Raw genomic sequence first — 12,249 nt, forward strand, 5'->3', positions numbered from 1 at the left:
CCTGAAGGGTAAACCCACCACCAGGCTGTCTCACAGACAGATGTACTGTGTGAGTCCTCATCTGTGGATATGTTTGCTGTCTTTGAATGTGTTTGACAGTTTAGCTGGATATGGAAGTATTGGAGAACATTTCTCCTTAACTTTCTTTGAATCTTGCTTTTGTAGACACCCAATCTGAGTCCTGCCAAATTTTACTTTTCTGTATATATTTTTCATATTTAGGTAAAATCTTCTTTTAAATTCAAAAAGCCTGGGGCTAGAGATGTAGCTCAGCAGTTAAGAGCACTTGCTGCTCTTGCAGAGAACACAGGATCAATTCCCAGCACTCATATGGTAGCTCAAAACAGTTTGTAATTCCAGTTTCAGAGAACCACTGTCACCTTCTGACCTCCAAAGGCACCAGGCAGGCAAATGGTAGGTATACATGCAGTCAGAACACTCACACACTCACACACACACACACACACACACACACACACACACACACACACGCATATAACTTTTGAGACAGGGCTTCTTTGTGTAGTCCTGGCTAGCAGGCCTCAAACTCATAGAGATCCATCTGCCTCTGACTCTTGAGCACTGGGATTAAAGGCATTCACCACCCCTGCCACGTAAAAGTATCTTTTAATTAAAAAAAAATAATAAAATTTAAAAGTTACCCAAATATATTTTTGTTTCACACTTCCCCATGCCTTGCAGTAAACGTTTATTCCTTGCACTTCGTGGTCTTGTTTTTGCTTTGCTTTATCTTTACTTCCCCCAGAATACTTACTGTCTTTAAAGTATCTGTGTCCTTCTCCTCCTGTTCCTGTTATACCATGATAGAGCTGCAGTGTTGGTGTGGACTGCACACTGCTCTGTCTCAGCTTGGGTATAACTAGCAGAGGAAGCTCTCACAGAACCTTGGGTCGTGTTTCTCATCAGCTGATATGTCAATGGAAGCCTTTGTCCATGTTTGGATGTTAGCAGGGGTGCTCTTGTACTGCGATGTCACACTGTCACTCTTCTGTCTTCTGGTGCCACCGCTAGACAGGTGGGGGTTAATAGGAGTGGGACACATACTGAGAGGTGCAGTGTTTTTGACAGAAAATAATTTATGGAAGGCTTTTTCCTCTGTTTCCTCCACGGTCCTTCCTTTCTTCCTAGTCAACTGCTCTGACAGAGAAGCTGATTCTTCAGTAACTCTACCTCCCTCAGCATCTCTCCATTGCTAAACCCACTGATTCCAAAACAGCTGTGTAGAATTTGACATCAACATGTTAAGTGGCCCCTTTAGACAAATATCTTCCTTCTTCTTGAACTCTAACTCAGGGGATGCCCACCTTGGCTGTCATCTCCTCCTCACACTTGTCTTCCTCTCCATTTCTAGAACACTCTCTTGTTTAGCTCTTCTCCAAAACCCTTCGCGTTCATCCATCATTTCAATACTGAGCTTGTCTCCCAATCTTTCTAAAATCTTCCAGAGAAATCTCACTTGTGACTAATGTCTGCCCCACTTCCTTCTCCACTTATGGGTCTTAAATCTGTTTCTAATTCTGACATGCCTTCTGAAGCTCCGCCTGTTGCTTCTGATGGCTTCCAAGCTCATGCAACTACCGTGCCCAAACTCAGGCTTTAGGAAAGTCTTGACTTTCTTTGAGAGTCTGATCAAAGTACCACCCTTGCCAACATTACATATGGGCATTATTCTGCATGTAATCTCAGAGACATCGTGGGTTGCCTGAAGCCATCTCTGTCTCCCAGATGATGCTGTCCAAATGAGGAAAGCAAGGATGAGCAGGACCAAGCTGACATACCCTCTCTCAGTGTTAGCTATTCATCTGGTGGAGTCACAAACCCTTTGTTTAGATTAGAACTTTCCCTGTTTCTGTTGTGTTACATTCTGCAGGACAAGATGTGTGCTAGGCTACGATTTTGTATTCATTTCTTCTTGTTTTGGACTTTACCTTGGATTTGGGAACGTCTCATTTTGACTTACTGCTATCCATGTTCATCAAATGGTTAAACTCAGAGGGAAAATCAAAATGTCTATTTCTATTGCTTTTCAAGGTGTCGATGAAATAACTGGTTTTTCTTTCTGGACCTATAAGATTGTGTGCATGTGCATACACATGTGTGTGTACACATATATGTATGTGTGTCTCTGTGTGTGCATATATATATGCATGTGCATGTCTATATACCTATGTGTACATATGCATGAGTACATATGCATGTCTGAATACCTGTGTGTGCCCACTTGCTTGTGTACATACATTTGTGCATGTTTGTGCACATATGCACATGTATGTGTGCTCATTTGTGCACATATGTGTAACAGCACATGTGTGTCTCAGAGACTTGTGGCACTAAAGACGCAGCTCCAGATGATGGTCTTTGCCTTCTCTTTGTTTAAGAAAAGGCCTCTCCTGCTGTTTGCTGCTGCATGCATCAGGCTAGCTGTCCTGTGAGTCTCTAAGGATTCTCTCATCTTCTCTGAGCATCTCCTCAAAGAGGCTTGCTGGGTTACAGAGACCTGTGTTACAGCATTTGGCCTTTATGTATGTTCTGGGCAAATGCATTGAGATCGTCAGGCTTGCCTGGTAAGCACGTTACCTCCTGAGCTGTCTTCCTAACCATGAGACTTTTTACAGATGTGCTTTAAGCTAGTAGAGCCTGTTTCCTGCATGAGACCTTTATGATAAATTTAGAAAACCTGTGCATGAACTCAATTGGACACTGCTACTGTGGGATACTAGGTAAGCACTGGGATGTGAGCCAACCTCCACTGCCCAGCAGAATGCCCATATCTGGGTGGGTGGGGCTTCTCTCTACGATAACATCACTCATTGAGGTACACCTGTGTACAGCTCCGTTGACATTTGTCTTTCTGGTTTGAACTCTTAAATTTGTTTTTCTTTAAAAAAACACTGAAGTGTTCTCTCTCTCTCTCTCTCTCTCTCTCTCTCTCTCTCTCTCTCTCTCTGGACCAAACCAGTCTCTAAACGTGCCAGGCCAGTGCTCCATGACTGGGCTATTCCCCCATCGCTAAAGTTTCTCTCTCTCTCTCTCTCTCTCTCTCTCTCTCTCACACACACACACACACACACACACACACACACACACCACACACACACACACACACACACACACACACACACACACACACACACACACTTGCACTTATTTGGCTGGTAACTTTACTTTGTCCTTTATAGTATGTTCTCTCTGAGTTGATTCTGCCTTTTGATGACTACAGGGGCCCTGGAAACATCTGTTGAGTGCTCTTTAAATCCAGTGGGCACCTAGCTGGTTTGAGTTTCTCACACTAGGAGATATTTGACCTGAAAGCTTCACTCTTGGTTCTCAATGCTCCGAGAAAGAAAAAAATTTCACAAACACCCACAGTCTCTATCTTAACAAATCCTTAAGAGTTGACCCACTTCTGACGGGACGCATGCGCTGTTACAAGTCACTCTGCTTCAGACGTCTTGCCTTAGCCACATTTGTTGACAGCACTGTTTAATTGAGCATTAGTGGGGCAGGGCCAATCTTCCTGGGCCACTAATAGAGAACCAGGCGGCACCTTCCACCCCTGCTGGGTCATTCCCTTCTTGCCTACCTGGCACAGCCCCAAAGCACCTCTCCTTGTGTGTCTGACTATAGACCACTCTCTTTCCACACCCTACCTACATTCAGGTCTGTTTTTTCATACCAATCTGTAGACAGTCTTGATGTCCATCTGCAAGATTCACTAGACATTATATTACACTGGCAAAACCTCAAACTTAACAAGGATTAACAAAGTTATCTTCTAATATTTCTGTGTTGAAAGTGAATAATTAGGTAAAAGTTTAATTTTTACCCCAGTTAAAAAGTGCCATAAGTTTGGACAGATGTTAGTCTTCATTTCGTCAGTAAGAACAATGTTCCTATCAGTAATAACTTTTATAATGTGGTTTTCCTTTCTATCCTTCCAATAATAGTTTAGACAAGTGTGTGTGCTTTCATTGTCTGTCAAAAGCAGCTGAGATTTAAGCAAATGGCATAGGAGTTTGAAATTGTGAAATTGAAATCCCCAGCTGTGGGAAGCAGAGTCAGCATGAGCTTGACCTGTCGCCACTGGAAGGTGAAGGTGTTAATGACCTAGTTGCTGAGAGTTTTATGAGCTGGTGTTAACTACTCAACAAGGACAAAGGTGGCGCAATGGCCAGTCCAGAGAACAGGCAAGGACAAGCATTACAGTGTTACAGCATTTACTTTTAGCTCTGAGGCCCCTGCCTTCTTCGAGTTAGCACACTGAGTGCTCTTTTCAAAGAGCGTTACTCTATTAGTAATGTAACTGTCTAGCCGTCTTTATTATCTGCATAATTAAAGCACAAATACTTCTTGGCATGGCGTTTCAGTGAAAGTACTTGGTTAATATGTTAATTCATCTTTTAAATCTATTATAGCCACACTGCAGTCAGCACTTTGGAGGTTTGGTGAACACAGCTGGATTTTGAGAACATTCCCAGCAGGGTTGAGAAACTAATTGCCCACAGTATTTATTTAAATTATTTTGTAAAAATCTAATTGCCCTTAAATTATTTTTAAAATCTTTCCAGTCTTTATGTATATACTGTTTTTTAATGTAACAATTATGTGCTCAAAAGTTGATCTTTTCACATTAATTGCTACTGTATCTTGTCAGATTTTCCTGATAGAATCCATGCTGAGTGACCTGTTTAGGATTTGATTCAGAGACATCAGAGAAAGCTTAATGATACAACTACACCAATATTTATTTATTTATTTATTTATTTATTTATTTATTTTCTTCCTCCTCCTCCTCCTCTTCTTCTTTTGTCAGTGCCTCTGGAAAAGTCTCTAGCCTTTTTTTTTTTTTTTTTTTTTAACTAATAAAGACTTTGTGAATTTAAAAATATCTTAGAGGCCATTTCAATGTGAGTATTAATTGCAGCTTCTTCTTCTTCTTCTTCTTCTTCTTCTTCTTCTTCTTCTTCTTCTTCTTCTTCTTCTTCTTCTTCTTCTTCTTCTTCTTCTTCTTCTTCTTCAATACCTATTCTGACCAGTTGAAGCCTGTCCAAGAAAGGAACACAGGAGTGATAGGCTCCCAGGACAAGGTTCCTGACTGGTTACATAGCTTGACCCATTCCGAGCCAGACCTCTTGGGACATTTCAGAGGATGGTTAAGCCCAGGCCAGAAAGTCTGCAGACATGACTGAACACTGCTGTTATGAAGAGAATCTGGGGGATCATTGTTAGAGGGAAGGGGGAAGCAGATCTTAACTTACCAGTGAAGACCCCATTAGTGTTTGTGTCTGAAAGTATTTCTGGGAAAATAATTCAATTAAAATATATCTAAGTCAAAAAATAATTCAATTAAAATATATCTAAGTCATTAATTAGTCCTACATGCAGATTGTTATAGGAAGTGCTGTCCGTGTTCGGAGGCAGGAGATGCTTCACATGTGTAACATCCTCAGACCGCAGAGCCAGTCTTGACAACTGGCCTTGTCAAGATTATGTCTTTCAGGTTTCACAAAGATAGTGAATGGAGAATCAAATCTGCAGCCAAAATTTTTAAAGAAACCAAAAGTAACTTAGAAAGGAATTATCTTTCAGCTGTTTCTTCCCTCAGCAACCTCTGGAGCCATTGACCCCCAGTTTTTAACACTGAGGTTTTCAGACTCCTTAAATAATAGACGATTTAGAATGAAAAAACTTAAAATTAACAGAATGCAAAAATAATCTTAATATTCTAATTTAATATTCTGCTTTGACACAAGAATACTTCAGTATACTATGAGATTGGCATTTATTTAAAAACAAAAACAACCTAGGACAAGAGAAAAAATATTTAAAGGACTAAGACCAAAAAAAAAAAAGCAAAAAATCACTTTAGGTTTCAGGTTGGGGAAGCTTCGGGGGCAGACTGTTTGCTTATTCTATCCAGGATCTATCTCACACACACACACACACACACACACACACACACGAAGTTGGTTTGAAGTTTAATATTTTATAAGAGAGCAAATACCATGATGTGGACTTAGGCTTGTGTTTTCAGAAAGCAAACTTACTCTAACATGGTCTTATATTGCGTCTATGGTAATTAAAGTGGTTTCTCTAGCTTTGGGGGGAAAGACACTGAAGGTTTTAATGGAAGCTGAGAAGATTCGGATTGTACTACAGCATTCGTTTCTCCTTCCTCCTCCCCTCTGCTCTTTTCTAGAAGGCTTAAGTATCCAGTTCTCTAATCTGTACGTTTTAGGCATGTCTTAATATTGTGTTTTATATTTAAAATAATATAAGGTACTTGAGCTTTTATGCTTAGTGAGGAGAGAACCCATGTGAACACCAAGAGACGAGTCAGTTCGTGACACATCTTACGTGCTTACGACGTCTGAGTGTGTGCATCTTACCACACAATGGTCCCTACCACATCTGATACACAGCAGATGGGGACTGAGGCATACGCATGACGCCTATCTTCCCTTTTGTCTCTCAGCTGTGGTCTGAAGGTTAACTAGATACACATTTTGCTTAGTTTAGATTTAGACATTAAAGTTAGCAAATGGTTTGTATTTCTGTCAGGTAGTAAGAACACTGTTATCAGGAAAATTCTGATTTATTTTTCCTTTGTGTTTATGAAAGCTGAAAATAGAAAAGTTTTTCATGAACAAGAGGTTGAAAAATGCCTGGTGACCCTCCTGGGATCTGACAGCGATGGGACCAAGATTGCTGCTTCCCAAGCTATTTCAGCCATGTGTGAGAACTCCAGCTGCAAAGAGTTTTTCAACACCCAGGGTAAGCAAACCAGAGACTGCCATTTTTGAAGGCTGAGGCTGTGTGAATGCTGTTCTCAGGCTGTGTGGATGCTGTTCTCAGGCTGTGTGGATGCTGTTCTCAGGTTGTGTGGATGCTGTTCTCAGGCTGTGTGGATGTTGTTCTCTGGCTGTGTGGATGCTGTTCTCAGACTGTGGATGCTGTTTTCAGGCTGTGTGAATGCTGTTCTCAGGCTGTGTGGATGCTGTTCTCAGGCTGTGTGGATGCTGTTTTCAGGCTGTGTGAATGCTGTTCTCAGGCTGTGTGGATGCTGTGCTCAGGCTGTGTGGATGCTGTTCTCAGGCTGTGTGGATGCTGTTCTCAGACTGTGTGGATGCTGTTCTCAGGCTGTGTGGATGCTGTTATCAGACTGTGTGGATGCTGTTCTCAGGCTGTGTGGATGAGTGTGGAGTCACAACTCACACTTGTTTCTCTGCAGGGATTCCACAGATAGTTCAGTTGCTCAGAAGTGACAATGAGGAGGTGAGGGAAGCAGCTGCACTGGCCCTGGCAAATCTGACGACCAGCAGCCCTGCAAATGCCAAGTAAGTGCACTAACCTTACTGAACCAGCACTCCCTGACTGTGACATTTGGCTTTTAAGATGATTCCATATTTTCTTATGTAATCTGACTTTTGTGGTTCTTTGTGGTCTCTTACAAAAGTAGTTACCTGGCTCATCCCTCACCCCCCCCCCCAAAAAAAATTGACTATTGAATTTTGTTGGGAAACTGTGCAAATCCTTATACCCAGTCTCTGTGTGTATGTGTGTGTATTTATACGCCCATGTGTATGGATACATGTAGAGTCCAGACATTAGGCTCTGTCATTGCCCACTTTGTTTTATTCAGTTTTTACTATTTTATGTGTCTTGGTGTTGTGTCTGCTTATATGTCTATGCATCATGTGAGTACCTGATGCCCACAGATGCCAGAACAGGGTGTTGGATCCCCTAGAAACGGGATTACAGACACTAATGAGCAGCCGAGTGGGTGTTGGAAATCAAGCCTGGATCCTCTAGAAGAGCAGCTGGTACTTTAACCATTAATCTATGTCTCAAGCCCCAATTTCCATTAATTTTTGAGAGTCATCCACTGAACCTGAAACTTTCTAATTCAGCAGACCAGCAAGCCCGTGAGCCCTAGGGACCCTCCTGCCCCTGTTCCCTAGTCCTAGAATTACAGGCCTGTTCTACCATGCCTGGCGCTTATCATGGGCGTTGGGATCCAGACTCAAGACCTCATCCTTGTGTAGCAAGCATGTTACCAACTGAACCATCTTCCTTCCCCCTTTAACTCTTATAACTTTCACTTCCTATGCAGGTGAAGATAAGCAACGCAAGAAATATTCCTGATATTATTTAAAACAATTGATAAGTTGTGAAGAGTTTAAAGATCGATTTAGAAAGGATTTAAGCATTACAGAAATGGGAACGCGTTAAACTTGAACTAAAGACAGTGAACATGAAGAAAGGCTGGGCTGGGGATTTCTCCGCACTGATTAGCAACCGTGTGGAATGTGTTCTGTAATCATTTTTAAAAAATAGTTATCGAAGTAGTCCATCACTAATGAAACCAAGACTCTGCACGCTTAGCTAACTTTCCAGGGTGCATTCGTGTGCAAAGATCTGATCCGGAGCCTGAATGCAGGTCCGTCAGACCCCAAAGGGCAAGCTCCTTCCTCCAAAGAAGGTAGCACAGCCTTGCAAGACAGGAATTTCCTGAACTTGGCTTTCGTAAGATAATCCTTTGCGTTCCTGCATCTTACTTGGTATGCAAACTAAATTTACTTCTTATCTTTCTTTGCATGTGTACACGTGTGTGCATGTGCATACGTGTTTGTGTGTGTGCGTGCGCGCGAGTGAGTGTGTGTTTTCTGGCTAAATTTACCCTTCCTAACTTGAAGCATATCCTCCCATTCTCCTCACATAGCCATTTTCTCGACCGTTCTGCCTCTTTCTCTATTCCCACACAAACATTTTATAAGACCTTAGTGGAATGACTGAAATCTAGCAATGCCCCCTTGAAAACCTAACAGCTGAAGCATCAAAACAAAGGGTGCCCCTCTCTCAGAGGTCACGGGAATTACTTCCCAAGGCAAGGGTCATCATTGCATTCAGTCGAGCAATCGCTGACTTTAGAATGCTTCAGACACCAGAAACAGTATGTGAAAACGGCAGCCAAACCATTGCAAAACATTTTATCAGTGACTTTCAAAACTCCCTGTTGCCCGTATCGGCTTACATATTCTCTAAAATAGTTTTCTCACGCCTCTAGAGTGTACACTCGTGTTGATATGGGTCTGGTCTCTATAAATTAGGTCTGTATAAACCTGAAGGAGCTAGAAGGGAGCTAGTCCTCTGAGGTCTGCCTTCAGATTTGCTTTGGAAGCTATGTCTCTCACAGATGTTTGTTGTCTTTGTAGTTTCCACTTCAGAAATATACAATCAGGGTAGAGAATGTCTCTTTCTCTACTACAACCCACTTTGTCTGTGTGATTTAGTCTGAGGCGAGATGCGCCTCACCCTCTACATGTGCCCCCTTCAGCCTTTCTCGTTCATGTTTGATAAGGGGTTTATTGGTATTCTCTGATATTTTTTTGAGCTAAAAAATACTGTTTGAAAGTGAACATTTAACACATTAGATTTATTTATTTTATTGGCATATGTGTATGCGTGTTTTACCTGCAGGTATGTGTGCACAACCATATTCATGGCTAATGCCCTGAAAGGTCAAAACAGGGCTTTGGCTCCCCTGAGGCTGGAGTCACTGGTTGTTGTGAGCCATCCCAGTGTGTGGGTGCTGGGAGTCAAACCCAGTCCTCTGATAGGGTAGCAAGTGCTCTGAACTGTTGAGCCAACTTTCCAGCCCCACAGTAAATATTTTTTACAGTAAGTCAGAGCTGGTATATTTGTGCCAGATGCTGAAAACTGGAGTCAAAAAGGATTCCAGTCACCCAAAAGTAAGGAAGACTGCCAGGCCAACAAGCACTTCTAGAATGTTAATCACTTAACGTCTTAATTATAAAGTCAAATCCAACAGAAATGACAGCAAATGTGATTGGTTGGTTTTGAGAGAAAATGCTTTCTCCTTTGACTATTTCTCCATCAGTTAGCATAAACCTGGCTTCCCGAGGTCCACAGAATCCCTTTTTGGAAGCGAGCTCTTTCACTAATACTCTCCCAGCAGGAGCCACGCTACCGCTGGGGGCTGAGTTTGTCTTTCTAATTGCTTCTGTGTGAAGGAAGGAGGCAAAGCCAGAGCTGAGTCCAGGTGCATTTGAGAGCTATTTGAACTCCTACTCATTTCTAACCTAATTTGCAACAATGCACTGTAACCTCCGTAAGTACGATGAGTGTGTCTTGTGGTGACCTGTCTCCTATATTCACATCTAGATGTGCCTAAATTGAATTTCTAATTCTTTTGTAAAATAATAGCATTTACTTATTCTTGAAATTTTTTTTCATAGGATAGATACAATGTATCTTGATCAAATCTACCTCCTCTCTCTCTCTCTCTCTCTCTCTCTCTCTCTCTCTCTCTCTCTCATCCCTTCCAAGACAGCATCCTCATTCATACCCTTCCCTACTTCAACTATCTGTCTGCCTCTCTGTGTCTGTCTGCCTGTCTAGCTACTGAGTCACATTACTGCTGCCCATAATGGGAATGGGTACACAGTTGTCCACTGGGTCATGAGCAACCTACCAAAGGCCACCCTTCTCCAAAGAAAAGAGATTGATTCTCCCTTTCTTATCAACTGTGAGCTGCCAATAGCTCCTCAGCTAGGGCCTCTGAAACCCCTTCTCCCTCCATGCTAGAATTCTTCATCAGCGAGTTTTTTTGTGCACATAACCACACCTACTATGGGCTCACATGGGCAGCAACTGTATTATGTCCAGAGAACAGTATTTCCTATCCCTCTTTCCTATCCCCCACCCCCAGCTCTTACATCCTTTCTGTGCCCTCTTAGGAAATGTTCCCTGAGTCTTGGGTGAAGGGGAGGATGGGGGTGGAGCAGATATCTTATCCAGGGCTGACACGCACAGCTTTTGCACTCGCATTTGGGACATTTTCTGGAGTTAGAGGCTTATTTTGTAACCTGAGCAGTATATGGGTAGTCAACTCTACTAAATCAAGTCAAACAGGAAAAAGAAAAGAGGAGGAGGAGGAGGAGGAGGAGGAGGGAGGGGTAGGAGGAGAAGAGAAGAGGGAGAGGAGGAAGAGGTGGAGGAGGAGATGGCCACACAGTCACCACCATACTTTGAGGTTACTGTTTTTGCGAAGGGACAAATGCTGTTTTTATTCCAATTTTTATGTCCTAAAAATGAATTTGTATAACCTCTGTATAATCCAGTTTCTCATCTAATACATCTGCTCTCGGGCCACCATGCGTCTTCTCACTAAGAACACATTTCCCTGTGACAACAATGGGAGACTTTCTAGCAGCATTAGTGAGTACCCAGGCCATCTAGACCCTTCTTTGGAAGGTTTTCAGGTTTAAAGTCCTTTGGTCTCCATCTTTCAGGTGACCAGGGGTGCTGTCTGTCAGGTTGTTCCTGCGAGTGTGACTTCACGGACACTCAAGCTTTCTGGATCTTTCAAATTTTATTTTATTTTTCCACAGAGTAATACTTCAAATAGTTTATAATGAGTTTGAATGAAAATTCTGAACTACTTCATTCTACGTTTCTGCATGCTTGCCCTGCAACCGAGGCAGTGGTGTGCAAGGGAGATGGCGTGGAGAGAGGAGAGGGTGAGAGCCAGGGTTGAACCTGTGACTGCAGAGTTTCCAATCAGTAGTGCTATTTTCAGGAAACTTTAGGGAGCATGGGGTCACTCAGCCCCCATAAATGCTGATTCTGGAGGGGGAATCCTGGAATTTTAAGGATTCTCTGAACCTTTTATTGACAGGTTGAATTCATTCACCTTCACTCTGCATGGACCTACTTGGCTGGCTGACTCCATAACTCTCCCTGCCAAAATTCTTTCAAAATCCCTGCCTTTCTGGGACTCAGAAGCCCCAGTGCCAGGTAACTAGCTATATCCAACTTTCTATGAACGCCGAGGAGGAGAGGTTGCTTCTCAAAGTCCTGTTCCAGTTTCTCAGAGGCCATTTCTAGCCCACGTGCCAAGTTCTCTAAATGAGATATAGTTTACTTCATTAACAGGCAAACTAACATTGCTGGGGATGGGGGAAACAACCAAGAGTAAAACAGGCTATAAAGTATGTTCTAGAAGTACTTTCCAGTTCTACAAGGATTTTGCCCAAGGTGTTTTGAACTGACAATCCTCTTGCCTAGAATGTTTTTCTAGAAAGCCAAGTCACTGTTAAAGTATCACCTTAGGAAAGCATTGCTATGGTGTTGAAACACTGCTGGTTCTCACCCCTCAGGCCCCTCCCGCCCTCATTCTCTTACCGCCTCCCATCTTGTGGTTGA

General features: G+C 42.5%; 1 protein-coding gene across 8 annotated transcripts in view; it reads left to right on the forward strand.

The window, feature by feature from the left end:
* Armc3 (armadillo repeat containing 3) overlaps positions 1-12,249 on the forward strand; it is a 118,963-nt gene that overhangs the window by 68,690 nt on the left and 38,024 nt on the right. For all 8 annotated transcript variants that reach the window (XM_076939570.1, XM_076939569.1, XM_034510350.2 and 5 more), the window contains exons 9-10: positions 6,643-6,795; positions 7,253-7,358. In XM_076939570.1, coding sequence (XP_076795685.1) covers positions 6,643-6,795; positions 7,253-7,358 — 259 coding nt within the window. The remainder of the gene's footprint in view (positions 1-6,642; positions 6,796-7,252; positions 7,359-12,249) is intronic.

The sequence above is a fragment of the Arvicanthis niloticus genome, chromosome 8 (genome assembly GCF_011762505.2).
Source record: "Arvicanthis niloticus isolate mArvNil1 chromosome 8, mArvNil1.pat.X, whole genome shotgun sequence".
NCBI lineage: Eukaryota > Metazoa > Chordata > Mammalia > Rodentia > Muridae > Arvicanthis > Arvicanthis niloticus.